The sequence below is a fragment of the Anser anser genome (assembly GCF_964211835.1).
Source record: "Anser anser genome assembly, chromosome: 3".
Lineage (NCBI taxonomy): Eukaryota > Metazoa > Chordata > Aves > Anseriformes > Anatidae > Anser > Anser anser.
Genome location: NC_139722.1, coordinates 107,612,724 through 107,626,256, shown reverse-complemented (window position 1 = coordinate 107,626,256; position 13,533 = coordinate 107,612,724). Strand labels below are relative to the sequence as shown.

The window sequence follows — 13,533 nt, the reverse complement described above, 5'->3', positions numbered from 1 at the left end:
TATATATATCTGCAGCTGTAGTATTTACTTTATGTAGTATTTCCTTTTTATGACTTTTTCAAGCTAAATTACTTGCCATAACTGACATAAATTAAATGTTCAGAACCTGCAGTTCAGTTTTCACTCCAGCAATTCAGTTTGTGAGTTTATATTCATGTGAACAGGAAGTAGTCACCCATCTGATGATCTGTCTCACAGCCTAAATCACAACCAGAAAGTATTTTATGCCTGAAAAAAATGATCTCTGCAACCTCTTCATGATGATTTCTTTTGACTCTATCAGTCCGCAACATGTAAGGGTAGTCTGTGTAATCATATTTCTACTCTTAAGTCATGTGGCAGTATTAGAAAATTATTATGCATAAGGAGAATAATGGCAATTATAACTTCAAGATAAAAATCTGCTTCTAATCTTTAGTTATAAAGATTTTGAAGTGTCATGGACAATCTTTTCATTTTTGTGCTGGTGTGACCTTGGCTGGCTGCCGTATTCAGTCAGCTTCTCTCTTGTTCCCCTTCTCAACAGAACAGGGGGAGAAACTAAGACAGAAAAATTTCTGGATGTAGATAAGGACAGGGAGATGAATTACCAGTTATCACCAAAGGCAAAACAGACTTGACTTGGGTAGGATTAATTTGCTTTATTACTAATTGAAAATAGAGTAGGATGGTGAGAAATAAAAACAAAACTAAACCCACCTTTCCCCAATTCTCCCATCTTTCTAGGCTTGATTTCACTCCTTTGCTTCTTCTACTGCCTCCTCCCTCCCATGAGGCACAGGAGATGGGGAGCAGGTGTTGCAGTCAGCCCATAAGAGTTCCTCTCTGCTGCTTCTTCCTCCAAACACTTTTCAGATATGTGCAAAGGACAGAAAAGTATTAAACCCATGCTCATGCAGCAGGAGAGGTGAGTGGAACACATACAGAGCCATCTCCAGGCATTGCAGACCATTAATGATATGCTTGAAAGTTGACATTGTTAATTTAACTCCTCTAGAAATCATAGGCTGTTTTTTTCTAGTTAGTTCAGTGGAGGCTTTTATAAATCATGTTTTTAAATAATGCAATAATGCTAAATGTTTATAAAACACGCTCCAATAACATCATTTTAGGTTCTGTGTGTAGGTTTTACTCTAAGCACATACAAAGCATTCCAGCCATCATTATGCTCCAGTTAGAGAAAGTGTTTTTGCAAAAGCTATGTTGTTGTCTTTCATAGTGTTTGTTAATTTTCTGATGCTTTTTCTTTATATATACATATATATGATTCTATTCTGTAAAAAAGAGTTCACAAATCTATGTTCCTGAACTATTAGTTTTCAGGAATGTTTTCCTTGCACCTCTATGGTCATCTATATGTGACATAAGTTTAGGCTGATAGCAATAAAAAGGTGGTACATTCATGACACTAGCAGCCAGCTTCTGAAGTCTTTGGCAAAATCCTGTTAAAGTTGTAAGGATTTTACCCAGAGTACAGTTGTTGCTGTAAATTACAAATGCTGTTTTGCTGAGATAAACCGAGCACTTCTGAGCATGAAAATGTTGCTATTCATGGGTATGTGTTAGAAAAATGTTTACTGGTTTTATGGTTTACTACTTCTCTACAAAAGAAAGTTCATTTTCTGTAAGCTGGTCAGTTTGGAGTGAAAGACTGTCTGCTTTGATGCCACCTTCCTTTTTATCAGAATCATGCAATACTGCTGTGTGTGCCTTTTACTGTTGGGAGCTATGAACATTCCTAGAGACCTTTTTTGTCTTTATCTTTCACCACTCATGCATAAAATTTTAGGATATATTCTTCCTTTTGTACCTCTGCTTTAATTTTGATTGGGTGAAGTACTGTGTGAGGAGAAAGGAGAAAATTGCTAACTGAGATCTATGGAAGCCTATGGTATGCAATTAACTTCCTTTAAACATGTTGTAGTGTTACGTAATAGCCAGGAAAAATAGTTTCCCAGTATTATAAAACTGCGAAGCTGACTCATCTCTAATAATCTGTGCAAAAGTATTTAAGATGGGGTGTAAACTGTATTGGATTATCAATGTTGAGAAATACTAAACTGAATAATATTTTGTAAACCCCATTCTGAACGTTTGATACCCATACTTATTGTCTCTCAGAGGAAATGACAAGTATTATCTAAAAATTTCTCCTGTCTCCCCTTATGCTGACTTACTCTAACATCTCCAGGGAGTACTTGATCACCATGCACTGCAGCATATGGAAGTTGGTTTATAACCTGAAGAAATAAAATCAAGAGAGACAACCGCTTAACTTTAAATCCCGAAACTCACTGTAGCAACATTTACAAGTGTGAAAAGATTTTGATTTACAGTGTTTCATTATAAATAGCAACAACAACAGTAGGAAAAAAGTAGTGCTAGCAGGAAAAGTGTGGGGGGCAGGAGGGTCTAGAAATGGAGGAAAAAAAAAAGTGATTTTTGGAATACAGCTCTGATTAAAAATCTTCAACTACCTTAAAATTATTTATGTGATGAGTGTGTTGCTACTACGTTATACTTCCAGTTCAAGGAAACTCATAGACTTTTTAGAAGACAAGGATTGTTCATGTTTGTGCTTCAACATGCTGCCTCTATGATAGGAAGAGGGGTTTGTTTTCTTATAAGAACTTGTGATTGAATTATCCAGTCACATCCTTGACCCTTGAACAAAGCGTTTTGATAACTTTGACCCATATTCATGGCCAAACTTACCAAAATATGCAGGCAGAATCGAACCCGAATCCAAATCACTCTTATTTCTCCCTGACTGAGACTCCAGTATAGCATAGTATAGACCAAGAACACCAATGCTGCTTATTTAAAGGAAAAACTGTTCAAGAGTTGATGACCATAGTGACCCCCAGTGAAGATGTCTACAAACAGCAAGGCAAGTGGAGTTTATTCCTGAAAGACCCTGAGATCCTGTGTTTATATTTTGTAAATGTGGTATTCTAGGATTTCATGGCTTCCCGCTGCGGTTAATTGCCCAATCCCCAGACGGTGCTTTCTCTGTGTGAAAGACAGCCATTGCACATACTTATTCATGTGAGGACAGTTTTATAGAATATCTGACTGTGTGCTAGAACACCAGCTGTTGGTCTCCACTGAGGTGTGCAGCACTCATCTGTACTTAGTTTGATTACTTCTGTTGTACTTCAGATTCGTTAACTCTTCAGAAGCTCTACAGTTAATTGGCAGTCAAGTCACATAATTCCTTTTCTATTTTTCAGTCTTTGCAGTATACTTTAAGGCAAACAATCTTTTCTTGCTCAGACAGTCAGAAGGTTTGGCTGCTGTCTTCAAAAACATTGTAAAATTAATGAATTGAGACTGATTTATGATAAGAAAAATGCCTTTTAATTTCTATTGCTATTACTGAAGGAAGACAAACTGTTTAGAAGGTGGAAATAACGGCATGCAATGCATTTAGGTTTCTTTAGCAGTTATGTAGTGCTGGATGAACAGAAATACTCTGGTGTTGACAAACAAGGCTTTGAATGGATCAGCTGATAAACTGCTGTGTTTGTGATATATTACCTACAGGTGCGGGTATATATGGTGACTGTTAGCTAGAACCCTGTAACACAGGGAACAGAGGCGCTTTCTTTGCAATGGATGAATTAAAAATGATTGACTCATACTGTAGATAGCTGCTGTCATTGCTGGGCTGTTGTTGTTGACTTTTGATGGTAAGCTATTCCTTGCAAGAGCATAAGGTCTGAAATAACTTCTACACCAACCAAAATAATTCTGTGCTTACTGAAAGAATTTGACTGTCTCCCATTTCTCAATGGTGAACGTAGAGGTATCATCATATTTCAGTAGCTATAAGCCTCTGTTTCATAATAGCAAGAAGAATTTACTGCAAAGGCTTCATTATTCAGAAGCCATAGTATATTCCTGCTGCTTGCAGCGTGCTTCCTGTTGTGAGTCACATTGGTATTATCATTTTGGCTAAGGAAGTAAACTTGTGATACTCTAATAGCTGGATCTTGCTACATTTTCACATAATACCACTGAATCTCAGTACTTTGGTTATATAAACACTTAGCTATCATGCAAACTCAAGGACTGTATTTTATGATCTTTGAATTTTCTTTGTTTCATGAGTATTATGTGGTATTTGATGTATCCGGTATCTGCGGGACATTTACTTATTAAATGTATTTGGGAAAGAAGTCTAACTGTAAAGCACAAAAGCACCTTGTCAATACCAGGGGCTGTTTTGACTTTCCTCTTAGAGATGGGAAACTATAAGGAGTGAATGGGTACCTGCAGGAGGAAAGCTGTAGATACCAGACACAGGCAGTAGCTTGTTGGCTTTTGTTCCCAACACTTCTGAAAGGTATGATGAAGAAGGCCATTGAGAAAGAAGGAAAGCTCCGTCTGTGATACTGGATGCTTCCTTTAATAGGCTTGAGTAAATGAAAAAAAGTTTAGGAACACAGAAAAGCTCCTGGGAGCTTATTTGATTTGATTGCTAAACCTTTTGAAGTGTGCTTATTGCTATAAGGAAGGAAATCTGGAAAAGGTCAAGTATGAATTAGGTGAGAAATACAAAAAGGAATTGCTTGAGATGGTCATTAAATAAGACAAAAATGAGATTCAGGAATAAATGGAACAGTATCACTGTAAAGGTGAAACGCCTCAGCATAAATCACTAAAGACAGTGAAACTAGAACAACTCTATCCAAGATGCATTGATTTTGTAGAGGTCCAATTCCAATCTGATGAAATCGATATTTTGCAAAAGCCTCATATCCCAGTCTACATGCCTTCTTGTGAAGACCTTGTAAAGACTAAAGGTCAGTCTATCTGTCTCTGTCTACTGTACTTACGTATTTCTAACACAACCATTACCATCATGTCTAGGAGTAGGAAAAATGATCAATATTATTGTCTCTGGTGTTGGGGAGTATCCAAAGCCCTGCTACATTAGGCTCTGAGTGACTGAAACAAAGATATATCCCTGCCCCTGGGAGCTCACAATCTAGCATTTGAGGCAATAAAATAGGAACAATTGAATAATCAGATGAGCAGGAAACAAAGGCATGGTAATGGCACCTCCCTGAAGATGCAGGAAGCATTCAACGCAGCTGCCAGAGGTGGCTGTAGTCTGGGCCTCCAAGGTATCAAGATGTTTATTTGAGATGGGACCCACCTCCTCTTTTCATGTAGCGGTGTCAGGGATTATCAGAGCAATTCTCTGGGACCTTTCTGATGCTCTGTTGCTTTTCTGCCTGCTTCGAATGGGGGAAGACTTTAAGTCCTGCTGTTCCCATGTGAATATTCACACTCTGAATCAATCCAAACATAAATCTCAGGTGTATTTCTTGGGATTTCATCTTATTTGTCCCACTTTTTTATTAAACTAAAAAGGCTACCAATATGAAGCAGGTAATAATTGCTCAGAAGGGGGCTCCGGGACTTTGAGAATGATTGCAGAAATAAAGGGTTAATACAAAAACAAACTGCTGAGCACATTACTGAGGTCTTTGTAATATTTGCCTTCTAAAATGTAGTTTTATGTGAGTAATGTTAGTATCAATATTAATATCTGCTGAGATGAACAAAACTAACAATGTAATAGGAAAAATAAATGTTAGCCTCCACAATAAAGTTTTCTGTGGAGAGTGTCAGAAAGCCTATGAAAATTTGCAAGGACTGATTCAAATCTCTGAATTTTAGACTGGTGTCACTGTTCTACCCAGTCTGTCATTGTTACTTCTTTTCTTTCTTTTCTTTTTTTATGTCTCTACACAGTTGCAGTTAAATTCCTGCGGAGAAGAACATCTTTAGTTTGTGCCTGCATGAATGTGCATAGCTTATTTCAGTACTTAATTGTCTGATATCTTCAACAGAAGATACAATAACTGTATTTTTTAAGTACCTTTTTTCTTCTAATTGCAAATAAAATATTGGATATATTAACTGTACACTTCCTTGATATTTGCGAACACTTTTTTTTTGTTGTTTTTTTCTTTTTGTTTTGGTTTGTTTTTGCAGGGGATGTTTATCTTTAAACACGTTGAGCAGTCTGGAGATGAAAGAAAAGGCCATATAGCACTACAGACAGAGCCAAATACAAATGCTCTGTACTTTATCTCAATGTAGGTCTTCAGTGAAAGCCCAGAGCTAAGCTACCTGGACAACCACTAGCTGGGAAGCTGAATATGGGCAGTACCTTCCCATTTAGGATGGCGTATATTCGTTCTGGTGACAAGTCCACCATTGATAGCTGGTATCACAGTAGCTCAGATTTGCTTGAACATGCTTCCATCACACTGAATTACAGCTTAGATCTGCTCTAATGTGACAACACCTCATTCTCTGCCCCTGCTAGATAGAGGTTTAGTCGAAGCATCCTCTTGTGGTCTCTGAGCTCTGGGCAATTGCTCAGTGTCTGACAGCTCCAAGTTCCTGCAAGGGACAGCATGTCCTCAAACCAGCGCATTGCTTGTAGCCATGCCTTCCCCTGCACAGCCGCAGGAGGAAATTTCACAGCTGTTTTCCCAATTGTTGTGACAGGCAAATCCATTGTCATGCAGGGGTTGGAAGCTTTGTGTGGTCCCTGCTGTCATTCTGGGGAGCTTTAATCCAGGGTCTGGATATTTCTGCCTGTAACACTTACAAAGTAGAACTGTGAAAGAAATGTCTATGAGGGTGTTTTCTCCAGTGACAAAAACCTGAATGCAGTAGAAGCATTTTATTCTGTGAAACATGGGGCCAGAGGCAGCAGCTGTTGTAGATCAGCGCAGCTCCTTTGAAGAAACTAGGGAGATGATGCTTTAGATCTGCAGCTGCATCTTATCCTGCATTTTCAAGTTAGAATATTATGCATAAACACAATGAGTTGTTCACCTCAGTGGTGTGGGAAGTACACATTTTGGCCCTCTTGACCTGCAATCTGTTAGCAGCTTTCAGCAATTACACACTTTGTATAAATGATAAATGACTAATATTACAGAATGCATTAATTTTACACTCTTCAACCTCTTGGTAGTTATTTTCTTGTGGTAAAACTATATCCTGATATTTATGAAATGAATAAAAATCTTAAAGAAAAAATGAGCAAAGATCACAGAATTGGCCTGGTACAGTTGGCAGCCTCTGCATGTTTCACTCATGTCCAGCAACAGCCTAGTAAACACACAAGGGTAGCTCCATCTTCCATTAATTATCTCAGGATGAAATAAGAAGAAACCCTACCTTGTACGGAGGTCTCAGGAGGGTAATTATTTTTTTCTGTTAATTCCCCTAGCCAAAATTGTTGTCACTGTGGAAGGAAATGCCCCTATACTTGCCATTCTTTATCATGCTTTCCATCTAGGCTGCTGTTCATTTTTCTTGCCTTAGATGTTGGCCCTAGCAACTTGGCCAATTCATGTCTGGCTCATGGGCTTTTTACACAGCTTCCTTTAGGCAGACCACTGCATACCTGGACTTCCCACCATGACCAACTCTCTGGGCCATTTCTCCTCACCAGCTGTTGACTCTGGTAATTGCCCCTGGCTGTGAAAGTCACTAAATTTTCCCCTTCACTAAATATCACAGAGGCACAAGAACCTCATCTCAGTGTTGAATCCATCCCCTTGGCTTCCTCAAATGGCCTTTCTCTCTTTGCTTTCTGTGGCAGGACCATGAAATGAGGCAGCAGTTTCATTACAGTATGCTCCAAATGCTGTTTTATGTAATGTTGTTTGCAGCACTGTAGTTTGCTTCCTTACTGCCAGTTTCATCACCTTCTATAAAGCTTAATTCAATTATTTGTTGATTACCTCTTTGGATTAGTGTATAAATCTCAAACTGAAGCCGCTAGCAGCATTGGTAGGGCTATAGAAGTCACAAAACTTTGTCTCCCTATTTTTGTGTCCCTATCTGGGGTTACACTGGGGTAAACCTTTGCTGCTGTTGTAAAGGTGTTCAGGAATGAGAGGAGAAGGCTTCATGCTCATAAAACTTATTTTTAAACAATTCTCCAGAAGAACAACTATGGAGAGAATTGTGTAAGTCTACTCTAAGTTCTACAGCCTCTTTCAACTCGAACATGTATTACTTTGCATTACTTTGGTGTTCTTTGTCAAATTACATGAAGAAAATAAATCTCTGTTCTATTTAATGTATGAGATATTAACTGAATACTGCCAGGACCCTGAAGGTTTCTATTTAGAGGCGTCTCTTTAAATAAACCACATTTCGTACTTTGGGAGCAAGCCAAACAGAAGTGGTTTTTACTCAAGTTTTTAAGCTAGGATCTGCCTTAGAAGCAGTTGTGTTGACCTCTGCCTCTTTGCCCATATTCCCAACTCCTGAGAAGTCCTGAGACTTATGGAGACTATGGTTTGCTTTCATAACTTGCAAGGTGCTCTTCTCACCTCTCGTATGCCAGCTGAGTGTGGGAAGCTCTCACATTCATTTTAGATTTTCAGCATGGATTTTTAATGTCTTAGTATATGTTAATTTAAGTGTTTTTCCTTTCAAAGGTGATGCAGTTCTACTATTCAAATAGTTTTCTAGGAAAAGAAAATGATATGCTATATAAAGAATTAAACACAGAGGAATATTGATAATAAATTGAGCTGGCATCAGCAAATACTGTGTAGACTGTTTACAACTGGTTTATATTTTTATCTGTTATGCTTTTATGTGGTTTTCCTTTTTTTTTTCCTTCCTTGCCTTTCTGTCCAAATTATATGGGTAAGGCAAAACACCCAATTTCTGCTCCGTTTTCCTTCCGTGAACTCCTGTAGGCAGAATAGAAAACCATTAATGTTAGCCTGTTGTCTGAAGTTTGTAAAGCCACGATGTACACAGGAATTCAGAAATGAGCAATATCAATTTCCCAGCTATTATTGGATCTGAATTTACAGAAAACAAATAAACTTGACATTTTCATCAAATTTCTTTCTAAAGTATGTTCATTGAATGCCTTGGTGTAATGTTGTTTATTGGAAAACTACAAAAAGCATGTATGGAGATCATGAAATTGCTCCTTGGTCTTCTGAGACTCAAGAAGCAACTAGCTTCTACAAATTACGCTGGGATAGGGCTATTTTTCTACCTCCTTTTTGTACGTATCAGTCTTGCTTGTTTGGTGACAATGGCAAGAGCAAGAGATCTCTGGTGCTGCTGTTTCTTGCTTGTGCAGCTGGTCAGTTACTTTTGCTGGGGGCTGTGTCTACAAGGCCAGTCTTCTTGTGAGAGTTGATGAGGTTTTGGTAATGAAACCTGTCTTCGTGTAATACGTAAGGATTTAAATGTATATGAAAATATCCTGACAAATTAACTCCTAAATTGCTTGAAGAGAAGGCTTTTTGAAATCTGATTTACACTTTCTACTTGTAAAGTGGCTAGTGTTTGTCATCTAACCCTTATTATCTGATGAGAGAAACCAGTCCATTTTGCTTACATTTTTCAGTCAGTTTACGGGCAAGTTTCATTGTCAGTTGTGTACGTACCATCAAGGTGTCACAGCACCATAACAGCAAACCCAGGACAGTGTTTGCTTAAACGTATGCTTCCTTTTGGAGTTCCTCCTCCAACTTTCATAACCATTTTCCATTGAGACTGACACTTTGGTTTTTTACTTTTTAAAAAGCCTTTTATTGGGTGTAAGTTTTGCTTGGTGGTGTCCCTTTAAATACTGCACTCTGCCTAAGGAAACGATGGGAAGACAGATGTTGAACAAACATTCATTGATTGCTTTCTGATTGCTAGTTCAGGTGCCTTTCTTCAGCCATATAAAATGGCCATATGGGAAATCAATAGTGATGATCTTTATTATAAAGTACCAGAAGTGAGGTGCTTCACTTGTACATATTTCTGGGGAGGGAGAGGGATCTGAACCCAACTAGAAAATGTATGAAACTGACAGAGCGCACGGTTCCTTTAAAATTGCTGAGGGCTGCAAAATGAACAGAAGGTTTAATGAAATATTCAGACAGTTGCATATCCTGTATGTAAGTTAACCTCAGAGTTGGAGAAGTCCACAAACTTAGTATGTTTTGTTTCATTTTCATATAAAAATGTTGGTAGTTGTATGTTTTTACATGTGAAAAGACAGAATAATTAGTGACAAAGGCCTTGGAAAGTTCAGTAAGTTTAAGTATAAAGAAGTTATTGGAATTGGTTCTCACTGAGTAAGCAAATGAGCCAGTGTCTGATTTGATCTGATACTTTTTATGTTAAGAATGACAGGGTTTTTATTTTAATTTTTTTACTATTTACTTTTGACACAGTAGGAGTAACAGTAATTTGAAATTCTTCAAATCATACTAAAAGGCTTTGCAGCAGACATGCGAGATAGACAGAGAAATTCAGTCATTGAGGAGATAATGGGTTTGGGTTTTGGATGGTTAACTGTCGTGTGTGCCTAAGTCAAATGTATAGGCTACACTTGCAGAAGCAGCCGTCTGCACTAGGCAAGAAGGTGAAGTTCTTTATCTACCTGCCCAGGCGGTGCAGCACAAGCTGCCACTGCTTCTCAGCTCCACTGAAATCTTCGTTGGTGTATCTTTACCCTCCTGCGGCAGCTGCGGATTTGTTTGCAATGTTTATTTTGGCATTTCTTATTTTGGTTCCCCCAAAGAAATTATGTAAAATCTGTCTCTAACCCATATTGTATTATATGGGAAGAAATGCTACTTCCTTCTTACCCTAATCATGTTTTATGATTTGTTCAAAGGTTTGGTGCAGTCATAGATCTGGTTGTACTTCACCCTTTGATTAAAGACAAGTCTTCCACATCACCAATTCCATTTTAGTCTCCACATTCTTAACATTTAGATACTTGGGGCAAAAAAATAACCTCTGTATCCTGTTGTAAAATCCAGGAACTGCTTCATTTTATTCTGCTTTTTATCTGACTTTTTTTTCTTTATATTATTTTTAACAATGCCTGTGCTGTAAAAAGCTATATGGAACTTTCTGCATGAATGTATAATGTATTTATCATCTCAGAGGGGTAAAAAGTCATCTAGTTCATATTAACTGAACTATCCTCTGTGGTTCCCTGTGGTCAACAGCTGGATGACAAGACATCAAGTGTACATTAGGCAGCTTTCTAATTAAATATCTTCATTGCATCTAAAACACATAGTAGCACTTCCTTGCTAATAAAGTACACTGCAGTCAATTTGTTGCAGATACCGCATTGCCACTCCTATTCCAGACCTCTTACAGTCTGTTGCAAGAGTAGGATACAAACATAATGTGTTGTAAAAAGTAATGTTTAGCTGTGATTTTGCAAAGTGTCATCCTATTTGTTTTAAGTGTCATGTAATTATCAATTCATTTACTACCTATTGTAATGCCATGCATCATAATGAATGTATTTGCATAATAGGTAGTATCACATGAGCTCAATTGTAATTCAGTATTAGCTAAATGTACCATGAAAACAAAATGTTTCCCGTAAAGGTAGGCTGGGGTTGATATATAACCTGTCTCATACATGGTGTATCACAAAAGCTGTCAAGGGAAATTGTTCCATTTGTGGACTTGCTCTCACAGGGAACTATTTTGCAGCTCTGAACTTCATGTATTTCCTCTCCCACCTCCAACCCCCCGTATTTGAATGCTCTTTGGCCATGTCAGCCTTGCAGATGAAGTTATTGCACACAGCATGCTCAGAAATTTGTCCTTGCTGTTTAGTTGATACACCAGTGCTCTGCTAGCTCACATCACAAAGCAATCTCTGTCCAAAAGACTGAAATTACTGCTCCAATGATATTCTAAGACCTTCACACACTGTACTGGGTGACTGGGGACTTGTCTCCAGAGGATTGCCTGAGCTCTGGGTAGGCTTTAAAACTCTTTGATGTCAGACGTAACTTCTTTTTAAATAAAAAGGTCTCTAAAATGACATGTGCTCCTTCCTGGACTAGGAGTCAGCTCTGCCTTACCGTGTTGCAGAATTTGGTATGAACAGCCTCCCGGCTGCTTCAGTTACTTGGTTTGCTCAAGTTACGTTCCACACGCAGACTGGCCTGTGTTCTCCATCACTTACTCATCACCACAGTCAGTTGTCACTTCTCTCCCTACTGTGTTAAAAGCAAGGTCTCCCTTTCAAAACCAGGCCAAGCCCATTACATATACCCTATGCACATATTCATAGCTTGAAGAACTGCCTGATGTCCCTTTAAGTAAAGAGCAGTGTTATCAGCAGTCCCCAGTTTCTACACAGCCTGGCATTGCAGATCCTGCTCTGCCTCTCAGTGTTTCTAATGAGTGATCAAAAGTGATCCACCAGCCCTTGAAGGGATATGCCACTGGGGAGGAAGTGGCTCTGTACTTGCATTAGTCATCATTGGCAGTTCAGCTACCAGTATTCTTTCTCCACCTCTCCACGTCTTTATCTTAGAGCTGCTTCTCCTACCCCAAACACTCTCTGCTATATCCTATAGTTTAATATGCCTTTATTACATGAAGATTTATGTAAGCTGATATGAAGAACGTATCACTTTGAATATAAAATAAGTGGTCCCTTTCAGCTTTGGTTTAATGTGTTTTGAAGACATATGGTCTTGCAATAGCAGAGTGGGTAGAATAACCCAAATGTGAGGAAAAATCAGTTTCTGAGATGAATGGCTCATACCTCTCATTTGGTTCACTTACAAGTTCAATGTTTTCCATTGCAGAAGCAAGACTTGCTCGTGCAGTTCCAGTTGCCTTGCAAATGATTGTTGTGTGAGCTGCTGTCTACAACAGATGTGTCTAATCCCACTTCTCACTTTTAAATGTATCTTATTTCAATACAGAATGTGAAATGCTCACTTTCTGGCTAGTCTAGTTCTTTTTTTACTTGTTGCCTTCAAGTTAAATTAAATATACTGATATTGTAGAGGAAAAAACAGAGTTATTTCCACAAATATAGTATAGTTACTGGTGCCTCGAGGATTATTTAGCCTGATCTACATTCAGGAGACAGCACTGCAATGGCAAAAGGCTAACACAGTTAGCAAAACTTAATTTGTTTGGACTCATGTCACCGTCGGCTTTAAAATGTGACAGGAGAAATACATCGTAGGAATTGATGAAGTAGTGCCACATTTGCACAATACTACAACTCTTTACAGTCATTTAGGGCAGTGAAAGTGCTCCAGTGTTACTACTGGGAATGGTGCAATGTTGCTGCTGGATTTAAGTAAAGTTAGAGCATTAGCAAGAGAAAGACTAAACGTTGTAAGTATTGTAAATGTTACAAGGGATCTGTATGATATTCACACAACAGACATTCCTGCTAAATGTATTGTTTGTAATCCCCTTAACTGGGAAAAGCACCAGATCTGACAGAAGGGAGTTGTCTATATACATATACACAGGATGGTATACCTGGCACTGGAACTACACTTCAGTAAGGAAAGTTTTTCCAGTGTCTGTATATGCACTAGGCCAGTTTGTCAGGTAGTAGCATCTTCAAAGAAAGTTGCTGTTCTGAATTTGAAAGAAAATGTTTTCTGTTTAATGGAAATATCAATTTATGTTTTCATAGTTCTCTTTGGCTTGGTGCTAACTAGCAGGCAGGAATTT

At 38.3% G+C, this 13,533-nt stretch overlaps 1 protein-coding gene across 2 annotated transcripts in view; it reads left to right on the top strand.

The window, feature by feature from the left end:
• LOC310896039 (uncharacterized protein) overlaps positions 1-13,533 on the top strand; it is a 680,208-nt gene that overhangs the window by 375,884 nt on the left and 290,791 nt on the right. For both annotated transcript variants that reach the window (XR_014581128.1, XM_083827872.1), the window contains one exon: positions 527-907. Coding sequence is in view for 1 of the 2 variants with exons in the window: in XM_083827872.1 (XP_083683998.1) it covers positions 858-907 (50 nt within the window). In the remaining variant the exon portion in view is untranslated. The remainder of the gene's footprint in view (positions 1-526; positions 908-13,533) is intronic.